Consider the following 14,975-nt stretch of genomic DNA (forward strand, 5'->3'; position numbering starts at 1 on the left):
ATGGTGGCAATGGACCCTTGCAAGCATACTTCTAGGTTTGATGGATAAGATGAGAGAACTCTGTCATGCCTTTTTAATAATGTCTTTGGGGCAGACAGTGGGTGGGTGGGGGGGCAGAGTCATATATATTGTAATATAAAGAAAAAAGGGAAGATCAGACACACAATGGCGCCATTGGATATGGAATTTTAATGATGCGTGCGTGTCTTGTTTTTATTCATTCACAGTCTCCTTTTAAGGTCATGAGATGTTGCTATCATTATCCATAATCAGGTAGCACAGAAATTCAGGGAATAGGCCACAATATAAAATAGGTAACATGCTAAATGTTTCAGACAGGCTGTCTGTAATTATGTACATAAATAGCCCCATTATTCAATGCGCATCCATTCATTCCACTTTCTCATTTAGAGAGACTTCTAATCACCGTCCACAACATCATCTCTGTTTCTCTCTCTCTCTCTATCAATCTCCCGCTCTCATTTTATTCCACTCTGTCTCGATGGTCATATTAGCATAGGATGTTTACCAGCCACATTAATTACGCTGGGTACAACCTGTCCCAGCAGGTACCTGAGGCAATGTCTCGAGGCATTGCAACCAGACTGGAAACTGTTTCCAGATTGTTCCGTGTCTGCTGCAGTGGATGCGCTCTCCCCCGGCGCCCTCTCTTCCTTCCTGCTCTCTCGGTCTTGTCCTCTCAAGAAAGCCACAGAATCAGCCAGAGAATCACTCGAGACGAACCTCTCTTTTTCTGACTCTTGTGGGGAGTGAGTGGATGGATCTGTGTGGAAACCTGCATTAGCTCTGGCAGGGAAACAAACCGAACCGAACGCCAAAACAGGAGGCTTGGTCAGCCGGCTCTGAGCCCCTCACTGGCCAAGTGAAGCAGAGGGGCGGAGAACCTCGCAGATGGTCAGGGGGGAGAGGCCATTGCCTGGGCATGAGATAGGAGCCGGGGTTGGTGCTTGGGGCACAGCTATGACGCCAGGCACGGCCTTCAAAAGCCCAATAGGCAAAGCCCTTAACCCTGCCTAAGACACACATCAGAAGGCAGACATGCACTCACTGGGTAAGTGCCCATGGATCATGCTCAGCGCTGGCAAACGTGGCCATGGGAAGGGATATGACTCTTTTACACAGAGCATGATGCTGTGAGCTTACATGAAGACTGGGGGGGGATTTGGGTTGGGGCGAGGGGGGCAGCTGGTCGACTGGTGTCCAGCTGAGTCCACCACAGACATGGCAAAGACATCATCTCTCTGTTTGTTTGTCTGTCTTTTTCTCTCTCAGACACGAGATGAAATGAATAATCTATGAACAGAAATATACAATGTAATAAAATATAATATAATATAACGTGAACGATGTGTTTGTGCTAGTTCATCTTTGTAAAAAAAAAAATCCCTCTGTTATTGACATGTCTATAAACCACCGTTTGGTAATCCACAGTCGGCAGTTGATAGTCCAAGACAAAATTCCTCCTGACATCGTTCGTAGACCTCAGAAGGCCCACCTACTTGAAGTTAATTGGGGACCCAGGAATGGCATCTCCCCCTCCTCCTTTTCAAGACGAACGCCTGTGATGCCAAAAGTTGGTGAAAGCCTCCGAAACTATTTGTGAACTTCTACAAGTATGTTATTCACGTGGGAATGTTCGCCGTCTTACGCGGGATGTCTGAGTCTAAAGCTGAGTGCATGAGCAGGATAGCACAAACATTTCCTAAGCTCTAGGAAAGAAGAGAAGCGAAACAAAACAGCTTAAATGGGACTCGCCGTCTGGCAGTACTTGCATGGGATACGTGGATAAATCTAAACAGATCGTTTTTTTTTTTCTTCAAATATGGAGATGATTTGGACGCACTCCCGCATGTCGATTTCTGAATACCTGTTCATATTGTGTTTAATGCCACTGGGATTGTTTGCGCAGCTAGGTAAGTGCAGTTTCCTATCAATGCATGTGCTTCCGATAAAAACAAACAGCGCTGCAGAGAAGCTTATCGCTGCCACATCTGAGGAAACTTTGTTGGAAATGTCTGATCATATTGAACCTTTGCAATGCTGTGGTACCTGGCCAATCACACAGGGGATGCCGTACGGTGTTTTGTTCTGTCGACTTCTGTTGTTTTCTTTTCAGTGCAAAGCTAGCAGTCTAGCTTTCGCAAATAGTATTCCACTAATGACAGAAACACCTGTGGATGGCGAAAGACTCAGCTTTGCTTTTAAGGAATCTCTGCTTATCTTTTTATGCGCGATATTGGACACACAGATGTGGTTGGTCGTTTATTTTTCCTAGTGTGACACGGGTCAGGATTCCTGTCCAGATACATCAAGTAAATGATTTCGAGTAAAACGTGACTGCGATCCCTCTGAGGTATTGTTTTCATTAGTTTCTAATACCTGGGCCCTGTGGAAGTGGCCCCTAGGAAGGCTTTACAGCTGTGAAAAATTACAGAAAAAACCCTGTTGGTCTTGAGGTTGTTAAACTTTGCCATTGTCATCAACTCATAGGCAGCCTGTTTTTCTCTCTTTCTTTTTCTTTTTCTTTTTCTTCTTTTCCTTCTCTTTTAAGTCCCCCCCCCCTCTCCTCTCTGGCAGATGTTTAAGAAAATCATTAGCAAGGGCCCAGAGGCATGTGCATTTGTTATGCTTGAGTGACAGGTTGAATGAGCTGCATTTCAGCCTGTTGTGGTCACTGGTGTAGTTCTATTTGAGAAGTGTGAGCCTGCATCGTCCTCACAGAGATCTCTCTCCCTAAAAACACGACCCCCTAATGAACTACACAATAGCCCTCAGGAGAGTCTGTTTGACATTAACGTTTCATTTATTTATTTGGAAGATGTTTTCGTCCAAAGCAACTTACAAATGAGGTACAACAACGAAGCTCAAGTAACAGTTAAGAGCTACACTTTTGGAGTAGTTCCACAGTTCCTTTTCTGTGTGTAGTGATGTTCATCAAAACTGTATCTTTGACTTAACGTGTATCGTAAAAAAGTGGACTATACAACTGAGGCACAGGTATCCCTGAGCAGAGATGTCAGTGGCATGTGTGATCTGTATTCCTCACTGCGGGGCCTGGTGTAGCGAGGGCCGAGAGGCAGCTGAGTGTGTTGGCCGCTGACGGGGGAAACTCGTATTAAAGTGGCAGCTGTTGGGTTGGAATGGCGGGAGTTTGTATCTGGCATACCCATCAGTCGTCACTGTGAAACACTGGACAGGGACATGAAAGTGCAAACACTCATTTCATCAAACACAGTCTTCCAGAATCACTCAGCTTTGTCATCTCTCTCTCTCCCTCTCTCTCTCCCCTCTCTCTCTCTCTCATCACGTTGGGGTCCACCTGGTCTTACATGAAGTCAGTTTAAAAGTGTTTTCCTCCTTGTTTCTGCTTCAAAGACCCTGTCCCCCCCCCCCCCCCCCCCCCCCCCGCCCTCTGGTGCTGTTTGTTGTTGTAATTAGCCATTGGTTCCCTGGTGTTGAGTTGCCGATATGGATCTTAACTTTTATGGGTAATTGGTTTCAGCCTCAGAACTCCTGTAAAATGTATTGATATTGTGAGGACCAGCAGCAGCGACAACAACAAGAGCAGCTTTTAGAAATACACAGTAACCCCTGGGGTGGTATGGGGTGGAGGGCAAAGGATGAGGGCAATTGTTGAATCCGCAAATGGCCTTGAGAAGCACGATTCTTCACTCCTGCGACCAGGAAGAGCAACAGTGATGGAAGGGATAAGATTGGGATCTGTTTTTTTCTTCTTTCTTCCCCTCCCCTTTGCCTTGCTTTGCTTTGTTTTAGTATGGTTGGGTTTCTCTCTCTTTCTCTGCCTCCAGTGTTCAATCGTCAGTTCATTTACCCCAGAGGGCTTTCCTGTCGTGTTGCATAATGTGGGGCATTAACTTACTCTTGCCCTGTGGCAAGACAGCGCATTGGAGCTGGAGGGGGGGGGGGGGCTGTTGTCTGGGCGTAGGGGGTCATAAACAATTCCTCTCCGCTGGATGTAGCCTTGATCACTGCCACACCATGGGGAGATGACAACAAAGCATTTGCCAACCCCCTCCACACGCACGCACACACACACACGCGCACACACACACACACACGCACACACACACACACGCACACACACACACGCACACACACACACACACACACACACACACACACACTTATAGAGAGATTAGATGACATTGTCAAGGCGTCCTGGCTGAGCGACCTCCACTACACAGGGTCTCTGTGACCCATCTCTCTCTTCACCCCATAACCAGTTATTCTCACTGACAGCCTCCATTCGCCTCTGTTTATGAGTGCTAAAGATGCATGTGTTTGTGAATGTGGGGTGATGGCCGGATTCATTAGAGAGAGAGAGAGAGAGGGAGGGAGGGAGAGATAAATAAATTGAGAGTGAGGGAGAAAGGAAGTAAGAGAGAGAGGGAATGAGTGAAAGGTGAGGAGAGGGTGGCAGAGAGAGGGAGAGAGAGAGAGGGGGAAAGAGGAGGTGATAGAAAGTAAGGGAGAGAGATTGAGGGAGAAGGCAAATGAGAAAGACAGAAAGAGAAGGAGAGAGAGGGGGCGAACAGAGAGAGGGAAAGGGATCAGGGAGGGAAACAGAAAATAGGTGAGAGAGAGAGAGAGAGAGAGAGAGAGAGAGAGAGAGAGAGAAATGAGTATTCTGTGCCCACACCTGAAGGCTAATGGGAGTGTGTGTTTGATATTCCCTCGGTGAGAAGATTTATCCCCCCCCCACACACCCCTCCCCCTCCTCAGTAAACAAATTAAATGGGCAATTTGACTGGTTTACCCAGCAGCCAAGCCAGGCCAGACCTTTTGTCTCCCAGCTGAAAACAAGGTTGTTTGGAAAACTTTTGACCTTGCCTGCCCAAATGACCGTGTTTCACAACCAACCAGTTTGCATGTGCAGACGGAAACTAAATATAACATTGGCTAAACACACATTTTTACTGTGAACAGATGCATAAACACACCGTAAAAATGTCACGTCACAAGGAATTAATATGATTTAGCCCTTTTTAGCCCAGTGATGTCCTTTCTTAGTATACAGCAAGAAATCTGAAAGAGGGTTCAAGTTCTATGTGTTCATGTTGATGTGAAGGTTAGATCTGTGTCTTTTTTTACTGCACTTTTTGGCCAGAATAGATATCCTACTTCTGACCTTGTCATAATTCCTGGGGAATCATCATGTACATTGGAAACGCAGTGAGCCTCAAAGGAGCTGATGGGTTTTAATTTGAGGAACACCCTCCGTGTTGTTAATGTCGCTCCAAATGGGGCCTTAAACACTTTACACTCGTGCTGGGAAATGGGCCGCTGAGAGCGGCAGGGTCGGGGCCTCGGGGTGTAATGACCGGAGAATTAGACGCGAAAATGAGGCTTTGTGAGACGAGGGCCAGCTGAGACGTGACTTCATCACCGCTCCTCTCGGGCAGAAAACGTTAGATCTAAGTCACAGCGCCTCTTTTAGCGGAGCCGACTGGAATAGGGCCTGGGATGTCCGACGCACTTCCTCGTGGTGGTCGGATGACATTGTTTAGTTGCTCTGAGGACATTGTCGATCAGAACACAGTTTGGCTCGTTATTTGCTCAAGTTGTATGAATGCAGTGCACCTCTTGAGAATAAGCAGGCCTGGTCTCAGCCACGTCTGCCCTAGCCCCTCATTTGTAAACGGAACTCCGCCGTCCTGCACATCAATGATTAAGGAACAGAACGTCACATGCATAATAGGAAGGAAGACTGAAAAATGATTTTCCTTTTATATCCTGGTCGAACACAGCCATGCATTATGCATTATCTGGTAGAATAGACCCATGCCTCGAGGACAGGTCTTGCCTCTGTGAACAATTAGAGGCTTGCTTTTGACCCATTTCTTCTCACACCTCGTCTGAAGGAAAATGTGTGTTTTTTTGGTTGGAAATGACATGGGATTAGAAGGGTTTGCCTTAGATGTCACTGGTCTATTTCTGGCGGACTGTTGAGCTGTGAAGTGCACGAGCGGTGAGTCACGCATCGTTTCCTCCACCGACCTTTCGAGCGAGAAGTTTAGCGTTGGGCAGGGTGACACCAAGGTGTGTGTTATTTTTACCCTTGTTTTTCCTCCATGTGTCCCCCTGATCTGAAGGTTGCATTGACCCCCATTCTCACACCTAATGAACGGACTAGCGTTTTAGAGTCAATGTTATGACACAGTTTCTGACCTTTTTTTTCCCCTTCTCCTCTCATGAATCTGACCTCCATCTTGAGTGAAAGGTTAGTAAGTGGCGCATAATTGCTCGTCCACAGAGATCCCTCACATTCCTCTGTTCTGCTCTGTTCTGCCAGCTCCTGAGTGTTACCCCAGCGGATATCGGATCTTGCGGAACCCGTACAGGAGCGTTGACTTTGACTCGACCGAGCTCCAGAACACAGCCATCCAGGACCTGATATGCGACCACTCCCTGCCGGCGGGATGGTACCGCTTCACCGTCAACAATAAGCCAGCGGAGATGCCCACCAGCTGTGTGGAGGTGCGCTGGCATCGACACCCTGATTGTTTTACATAGTGGGAAATGTGGAATGGACATTGGGTTTTTACTCTCGGCCTACGTAGAGATGTTTCCTAACATTATTGATATGTAGTTTCATGTTCTTTCATGATTCAGTTCAATTTGAAATTGTATTTATAGTGTCATTATCAATAGACATTATCTCAAAGCGCTTTACAGAACCCAAAACCTGATAATGGAAGACTCAACTGGTTCATTAAAACTGTTCATTACGAAATGATCATCATTATTTGTTTTTAATAGAGCTGGGAACACCACAGTGCTAAGTGGATTTTTTTTTTAATTTTTCTCTCTTCTCTTCAACCTCCCGACACACTCACAACTTAAACTCTCTATTTCACTCCCTCTCTCTCTTCTTTCCTTCTCCCTTTCCACTTTCCCTCCCTTCCTCCTTCCCCTTTCCCCTCTCTTTCTCTCTCTTTCTCCCTCTCCTCTTTTCCTTTTTTGCTCCCTTTCTCTCTTCTTTCCTTCTCCTCTTCCACTACCCCCCCTCTCCCTCTCTCTCTCTTCTCTCTCTCTCTCTCTCTCCCTCTCCTCTTTTCCTGGTTTCAGATGAACCGCTGTGGCACCCAGGCCCCGGTGTGGCTCTCCCTAAAGGACAGCTCCCTGCCCCAGCCTGGGGAGGTGAGGCAGCTCTCGGCCTGTGCCACCTGGCAGTTCTTCCACGGCAGCACCAAGGACTGCTGCCTCTTCCGCATCCCCGTCTCCGTGCGCAACTGTGGCGACTTCCTGATCTACTACCTGCAGCCCACGCAGGGGTGCATGGGATACTGTGCTAAAGGTAATATCCCTCCCGTGCACAATTCAGTTCAAGTTTAACGGCCTATGAGAGGGAAACTTAGGAACACAGTCAGGTTTCACTGCGCAGTTAGACTAATAAAAAACCACAGTAAGAGAGCTCTGAACGTAGTGGAGGTTGTCGTTTTGGCCTGAAAGTGCAGTTCATTTGATTTCAAGAAACAACAACAACAGTGTTGTTCCTGGACCAACCCCAGTTAGACCCCCCCCCCAACACACACACACACACACACACACACACACACACACACACACCACACACACACACACACACACACACACACGCACCTTTTTTCCTCCTTGAGGGAGATTTTCATTAACATCATAGCCAGTGTGCTTGTTCATGGGGTTTTAGGCCTTGTGTTCTGGAAAGTGCATAGAGACAATGTTCAATAGGAATGGCACAGTACAAATTAAACGGAATTGAATTGAATTAAACAACAAACAAGCAAGTACAACAAAAGCCTCCTCAGCGGTCTACAAGGGTCTGTGGCCACGGCAACAAATAAAAACTCGCTGGGTGAAACAAGGCTCCAGTTCTCGCGGGCGGGAGGAGAGACGTTGGCAGAGCCTCGGAGTCTAGTTTCAGATTTGTGTTATTCAGGTTTCCCAGGCGTCTCCATCCCTTCCAGCACATGCTCTGAGCGAGGGGAGATTTCTCTGTAGATGTCTGAAGTCACTGCTGCTCTTGTGCTGGCAGCGTCTGTGTGGGTGTTGAACACATTCATTAATTCAAGGTCTGAAAGACATAGTCGCTACAAGTAAAGAGCATAGAGATCGGGCCTTTTATGTTTACATAGACAGTTATGTTACATTACAACTTTATTCCCTCGACAGTTTGGTTTTGGATTAAGTTGTGCAACATCAGGGTACCAGATGGTAATACAGGAGACGTCACACTGATCTCAGTTCAGTGCTTGTGTAAGACACACTGATACAGAAAACCATGCGCCTAAAGAATTAGAGGAGAGTAAGTGTATGTGTATCGTCTGTGTGAAATAGTGTAAGTGTGTTTTCTGCATTCAAAAGTGATTTTTAAACCATTCCTGTTCTGTGTTCAGCTATTACAGAGTTCTTACCCAAGGTGTGCCCAGCAGGCCAAATTGAAGTTAATGGAGTCTGCAAAGGTAAGAGGCAAAAATCTGCAACTCTTCTCCATGACGACTCAGACAGCACCTAGGGCTGGGCTGGATCAGGCCCAGATCGGTGTCGGAGTCACTTCACGGTCATCTCCTTAGGGAGAAGTCATTCAAGGAGCTTTACAGCTCCATTTTGTACTGCGTTTTAAAAGCTCCTCCTCTCGTAAAAAAAACACTTTAGCGTTCTCTCACAGCTGTTTGGTGTCACCTGCTCTTGTCTTCTCCTTGATTGCCGACTCCTCTTGTTTTCATCCTCTGCCGTCTCAAAGTGCTTGTTTGTGTGCCGACTCAGACTCCATGTTTGTGTATTACTGTATTCCCCCTGCCCAGCCACCGTCTCCCCACTCCCCTCCAAGCCGCTGGTGACCCCCGAGCTCATCGGCAGCAGCGTCCACTTGCGGTGCTCCTTCCGCGGGGTCGCGTCCAGCCTGCCCGTGGGCTACCTGGTGGCGTGGCACCGCCTCTCCTCCTCTGGCGCGAGGGAGGAGGTCCGTAGGGACTCCACCCTGAAGCTCTTCTCTCTGGTGGAGATGGACGGCGTCCACTTCAGACTGGGCGAAACGGTAATGCTGTCCGGACAGGACTTTGCCCCCCCAGGGTCAGATGCATGAGACAGGTGTGGGGAGAGAGGTCGGTGGGGGTGGAGAGGACCTGTGTGTGTGTGTGTGTGTGTGTGCGTGTGTGTGTGCGTGTGTGTGTGTGCGTGTGTGCGTGTGTGTGTGTGCGTGTGTGTGCGTGTGTGTGTGTGTGTGTGTGTGTGTGTGTGTGTGTGTTGTTTGTGTGTGGAGAGAGGTTGGTGGGGTGGAGATGACCTCTTTTATGCTGCAGGGGAGGTGATGTTAGCTAAGACTGAGTCGGAGGTGAACTCCGTTCATGCTGAGGTAATTTAACAAGATTGGTTTACTCACATGTATCAGAGGAAGAGAGGTCAGCTGTGTTCGCCCTGGAATGATAGTCTCATACACTATTATATGTAGTATATGTGCTATCACAGTATTATTATATGGGGCGGAAGTTAGCGCCGCTGTCATTTCAATTACTATTTCTATTCACTATCTTACCTCAGGTTTGTCTGCTACAGCTGAATGGCACTGGGCCAACTTGAGCTCAGTCCAAGAGACCGGATCTCCTCGCCTCAGAGCATGTAGTGTGTGGAGAGTTGCCAGGCTGCACAGAGAAATATATTTTAGGAAACATAAATGCGTTTTGACTTAAAATCTTTCAGTTGTTTTGTAATGTGGCAAGTGAGGGAAGAGAGGGCGAAGGCACTCAGACACACACACACACACACACACCACACCCACACACACACACACACACACACACACACACACACACACACACACACACACACACACACACACCCACACACACACACACACACACACACACACACATACACAGACAGGCCTTGACCTGAGTCTGTGCAAACTGCAAACATAAAGACAAACATCCCTATATATGATAGAAGTGTGCAGAACTCACGGCAGGCAGGGGGGTCCATGTTCTAACATGTTTTAGAAGCCCAGCTGGGGTGGATCTCGCACAGGTTCGTACATCACTCTGAATTATACACAGTCTGTAGGGCAGACGTGTACCGTGCTAATGAACTCCAGACTGCTGGAGATGGTATAATCAGTTTCATCCATTACAACATAAACACCGAAAGGGATAAGGGGCCAAGGAGGCTCGAACTCCAAGTGTTTCATAGTATATTCATGTCCGTGATGACTTTAGACCTCTTCATAAATATCATTCTTTGATGATTCCATCGACATTCATAATGTTGAAGTGTATATGTACATTGAAATATTAATGGCGTAATCTGTAATATGAAATAAAAACTGTATGCATCGTGTGTGTGTGTGTGTGTGTGTGTGTGTGTGTGTGTGTGTGTGTGTGTGTGTGTGTGTGTGTGTATGTGTGTGTGTGTGTGTGTGTGCGCGTGTGTGTGTGTGCTTTGAACCCCAGTTTTCTTGCAGTGTGTCCACGTTCCTGCGTAACTCTTCAAAGACACAGTCCCTGCCCAAGGAGAGTGACGGCTTCTTTGCTGGCATTAAGGTAAACTACTCGGCCCTGGGGCTCACACATACCATAAACCTGGCAAGTAGATATACGAGAGTCCTAAAAAGCCATGCACTACTGCCTCCTTTGTCTGGCCATTTAGTCTCAAGCCTCTTCCCAATGTGCTTCTTCTTCTTCTTCTTCTTCTTCTTCTTCTTCTTCTCTCGTGCCTGTAGTTATTCCCGGAGGAGGAGAAGGGCAGTGGGATGGGGGTGAAATAGTAGTGCCAGGCAAATCATCTTCTTCTGTCATGCCTGTAGTTTGTCCCGTAGGAGGAGAAGGGGCAGTGGGATGGGGGTGAAATAGTAGTTTGTCCCGTAGGAGGAGAAGGGGCAGTGGGATGGAGGTGAAATAGTAGTTTGTCCCGTAGGAGGAGAAGGGGCAGTGGGATGGGGGTGAAATAGTAGTTTGTCCCGTAGGAGGAGAGGGGCAGTGGGATGGAGGTGAAATAGTAGTTTGTCCCGTAGGAGGAGAAGGACAGTGGGATGGAGGTGAAATAGTAGTTTGTCCCGTAGGAGGAGAAGGGGCAGTGGGATGGAGGTGAAATAGTAGTTTGTCCCGTAGGAGGAGAGGGGCAGTGGGATGGAGGTGAAATAGTAGTTTGTCCCGTAGGAGGAGAAGGGGCTGTGGGATGGGGGTGAAATAGTAGTTTGTCCCGTAGGAGGAGAAGGGGCTGTGGGATGGAGGTGAAATAGGAGTTTGTCCCGTAGGAGGAGAAGGGGCTGTGGGATGGAGGTGAAATAGGAGTTTGTCCCGTAGGGGGGAGAGGGGCTGTGGGATGGAGGTGAAATAGTAGTGCCAGGCAAATCATCTTCTTCTGTCATGCCTGTAGTTTGTCCCGTAGGAGGAGAGGGGCAGTGGGATGGAGGTGAAATAGTAGTTTGTCCCGTAGGAGGAGAAGGGGCAGTGGGATGGAGGTGAAATAGTAGTTTGTCCCGTAGGAGGAGAGGGGCAGTGGGATGGGGGTGAAATAGGAGTTTGTCCCGTAGGAGGAGAGGGGCAGTGGGATGGAGGTGAAATAGTAGTTTGTCCCGTAGGAGGAGAAGGGGCAGTGGGATGGAGGTGAAATAGTAGTTTGTCCCGTAGGAGGAGAGGGGCAGTGGGATGGGGGTGAAATAGGAGTTTGTCCCGTAGGAGGAGAGGGGCAGTGGGATGGAGGTGAAATAATAGTGCCAGCCAAAGGTAATCTTCTTCTTCACCTGTGCCTGTAGTTTTTCCCGGAGTCGCTGCACATCAGGGAAGACGGCAAAGAGCACCAGGTGACCGTCCACAGCACCGTACCCATCCTGTGCCACGGAGCCGAGCAGAGCCACCAGTGCAAGGTCACCCTGACCGTCAGCGTCCACGACCAAGGTACCAGTCTAAGAGCCTGGGCCTGTGCCTCTGCCTGCATGGAGGAACCACTGCAGCTGCAGGGTCAAGCATGAAAGTGCATATAAAGTGCATATAAAGTGCATATATATTGGACATTATTCTGCACAGGAGCATGAAAGAGAAGGGTGGCGAGGCAGGAGGAGCTCAGTGTTGCGTTTCAGTGTGTTGCAGCATCACCTTCCAGTGTTGGGTTGATTTGTCTGCATAAGTACAGTTTTGGTTTTATATTAGTGTATTTTGTTGCATTTTAAACTTTTGTGGTTTTGCGGTTGCAGTTAGATGTACAGTATTCAACAGAAGTGTGTACACCCCTTTACAATTCCTTTTAAATGCCAAATGATTCAAAACTGTATGACCTACGGTAACTACACTGAACATTCTGGACCCCATGCTAGACCCCATCTGAGCTGAAACAACTTTTTGGCTCAAAACGGCAAGATCAAACTTGGCTAAAGAACACGAAAAGAAGCCTGATTCATAATGGGAGAACATTCTTGGGTCAGATGAGACCAAGATAAATGTGTTCGGCTTAGATTAGATGGGGTCCAGCATGTTTGATGTGGACTTGGCCAGGACTAACGCAGCAAATGCACAGTCCCGACAGTGAAGCACAGAGGTGGGGCAGCATGAGTGCAAAGGGTGTTGGGGAGATGACTTTCCTAGATGGCACCATGAATGCCTGTGGCTGTACCAAAATACTGGCTGACAAGAGGACTCCCAGTCTCCAGAAGCTTGGCAGAAGAGACTATTCCAGCATGATGATGTTCTTGTAAGGGCAAATGTTGCAAGTACGGTAATCCAGACTACTCTCATTTGTAGTTCCACGTTGGTGGAACGAACTGCCTAGCACTACCAGAGCAGGGGCGTCCCTCTCTACCTTTAAGAAGCTCTTGAAGACCCAACTCTTCAGAGAGCACCTCCCTTCCTAACTTGCACTTCGACTAGTACTTAACTTGCATTTACAGCAGTTACATTCCTGCACTTCTTTTTTCAATTTTTTTTCTATTTCTTATGTAAAAAAGTATTTATTGTTACACTAGGTCTCTATTGCTCCTAGCTTGACTGTTCTCTCCTTTGTACGTCGCTTTGGACAAAAGCGTCTGCTAAATGACTAAATGTAAATGTAAATGATGATCCAAAGCACATTACCAAAAACAGTTTCTAAAGAAGAACTATGACCTGACCAATGGTTGCACGGGGGTGTACTCACTTCTGTACGTACATGAGAAGCAAATAGTGATATTTATTATTTAGTTGCACTTTAAATAATTTCATGTATTATGTAATTACACTTTAATAAGAACACTTAAAATGAAGGGTCTTACTTTATTTGGATGGTCCCCTGTAGACTATCTACGGATGCTAATGCTAATGCTAACTGTCCCAGACAGCCGAGTCCAGGAGGCCCCTAACGTGGCTCTCTCGGCGTGCCAGCTGGAGCTCCTGCCCACGGCCTGCGGCCCAGACAGCTGTGCCCAGGGCACCCTGCTGCTCACGGCCACCACCGACTTCACCCGCGACGGAAACCGGGCGAGCCTGGTCACGCCGCAGCCCACACGAGGCAGTCCGCGCCTCTGGAGGAGCTACAGGCCCGACCCTCTGAAGGTCAGCACATGTGACGTTACATTAATCCTTTTTTTATACTCGCTTCTTCTTATTCTCAGGGTTAACTGTGGCAGGGGTGTGTTGTGTGAGCTTATGTGAGCAGAAGCTCAGTGTGAGTGATCCTGTTCTGATGAGGAGGTGAGAGGGAATTAACCATTAAGCTGTTCAAATGAGCTACATAGTTGCTGTAAGTGATGTGAGAAGGTCTTGCTGAGTTTGCTAAGACTTTTGGACCATCGTAGTATGACTCCTCTCATCAATACACTGCTCACTTACACTACCAGCTAGCAAGAATGTTGGAGCTTTTCCTGATTTTTAAATAAACCTGGACCTCATGGAAAGTGTACATGCTAATCTCAGAGCCCAGGAGAGTCCGATGTGTTTTTCTCAGAGATTTATGTGTGTTGCATGATGATTATCCAAATCTAAATCCACTTAGCTTAATTATTGCTAAACAACACAAATCCCCCAGAGCAGCTCCATGCCAGCAATCCCAGCAGCAACACTAATCTGCCTTTATGGTGCCGCGGTACCACATGAGTTGAGTGGGAAAGGCGCTAACTGGAAAGATTCATTGTGTTCCTGGTAAAGCTCCACAAATGATCACACCCAAAAACTACTCCTCCACTATCTGCAGCTTTTTAAGTGTTTGTGAGCTGGACGTTTCAAGTATGCGGTTCCATAAAAAGCGTCTTCGCATTTTCCCACAGGGCAGTAGGCTGAAGACTATTGTCCTGTACTTAACCCATGCGTACCGTAACCCTGCCTTTAAAAGCTCATCTCCAGATAAGCACGCTGCTAATGAGCCCCTGCTGAAAGCCGGAGGATTCGGATGCAGTAACTCAGCCCTGCCAAGCTTGACAGACAGTCATTAGGCCCTTCTCAGAGTGGACGGAGAGGAGGAAGTGTGTTGCCTCCCTGCTCCGCAGCCATTCGTTGATGGCCCAGCCGGGGCCTCCATCTTTGTTTTAGTGTAAACATGAAAAGGGCACAGCGGGCTTGCCTGGCGGCGTCTGCCCTTTAATCAGGACCCGGAGGGGGCTGCCTGTGCCGCTGCCTGCTTTTTAATTAGAGTGGGATAAGCTGTGTTTGTGTGTTCCTCACAGGTCATGGTTCAGGACGTTCCCACCGCCACCTGCTACTCCCTGACTGATCCACACATCATTACGTTTGATGGCAGGTAACGGCCAAGACGCCCCTGACAGCACATACACACACACACTCCCACACACATATGCACTGACACACACACACACACACACACACACACACACCCTATGCACTGCTTTCTGACTGATCTACACGTCATTACGTTTGATGGCAGGCAAGGATCACGACACCCCCCACACCACAGCGCATACACACATGCACACACACATATGCATGCACACATGCATACACACACTCTATAATCCGATTCCTGACTAATTTGCACGT

At 47.8% G+C, this 14,975-nt stretch overlaps 1 protein-coding gene across 1 annotated transcript in view; it reads left to right on the forward strand.

The window, feature by feature from the left end:
- Positions 1-1,375: 1,375 nt before the first annotated feature.
- LOC122128503 (von Willebrand factor D and EGF domain-containing protein) overlaps positions 1,376-14,975 on the forward strand; it is a 62,936-nt gene continuing 49,336 nt past the window's right edge. The window contains exons 1-9 of the mRNA XM_042702859.1: positions 1,376-1,934; positions 6,335-6,519; positions 7,111-7,339; positions 8,418-8,483; positions 8,826-9,058; positions 10,467-10,556; positions 11,771-11,912; positions 13,321-13,538; positions 14,645-14,718. Coding sequence (XP_042558793.1) covers positions 1,844-1,934; positions 6,335-6,519; positions 7,111-7,339; positions 8,418-8,483; positions 8,826-9,058; positions 10,467-10,556; positions 11,771-11,912; positions 13,321-13,538; positions 14,645-14,718 — 1,328 coding nt within the window. The 5' untranslated portion in view covers positions 1,376-1,843. The remainder of the gene's footprint in view (positions 1,935-6,334; positions 6,520-7,110; positions 7,340-8,417; positions 8,484-8,825; positions 9,059-10,466; positions 10,557-11,770; positions 11,913-13,320; positions 13,539-14,644; positions 14,719-14,975) is intronic.

This window comes from Clupea harengus, chromosome 21 (assembly GCF_900700415.2).
Source record: "Clupea harengus chromosome 21, Ch_v2.0.2, whole genome shotgun sequence".
Classification (NCBI taxonomy): Eukaryota; Metazoa; Chordata; class Actinopteri; order Clupeiformes; family Clupeidae; genus Clupea; species Clupea harengus.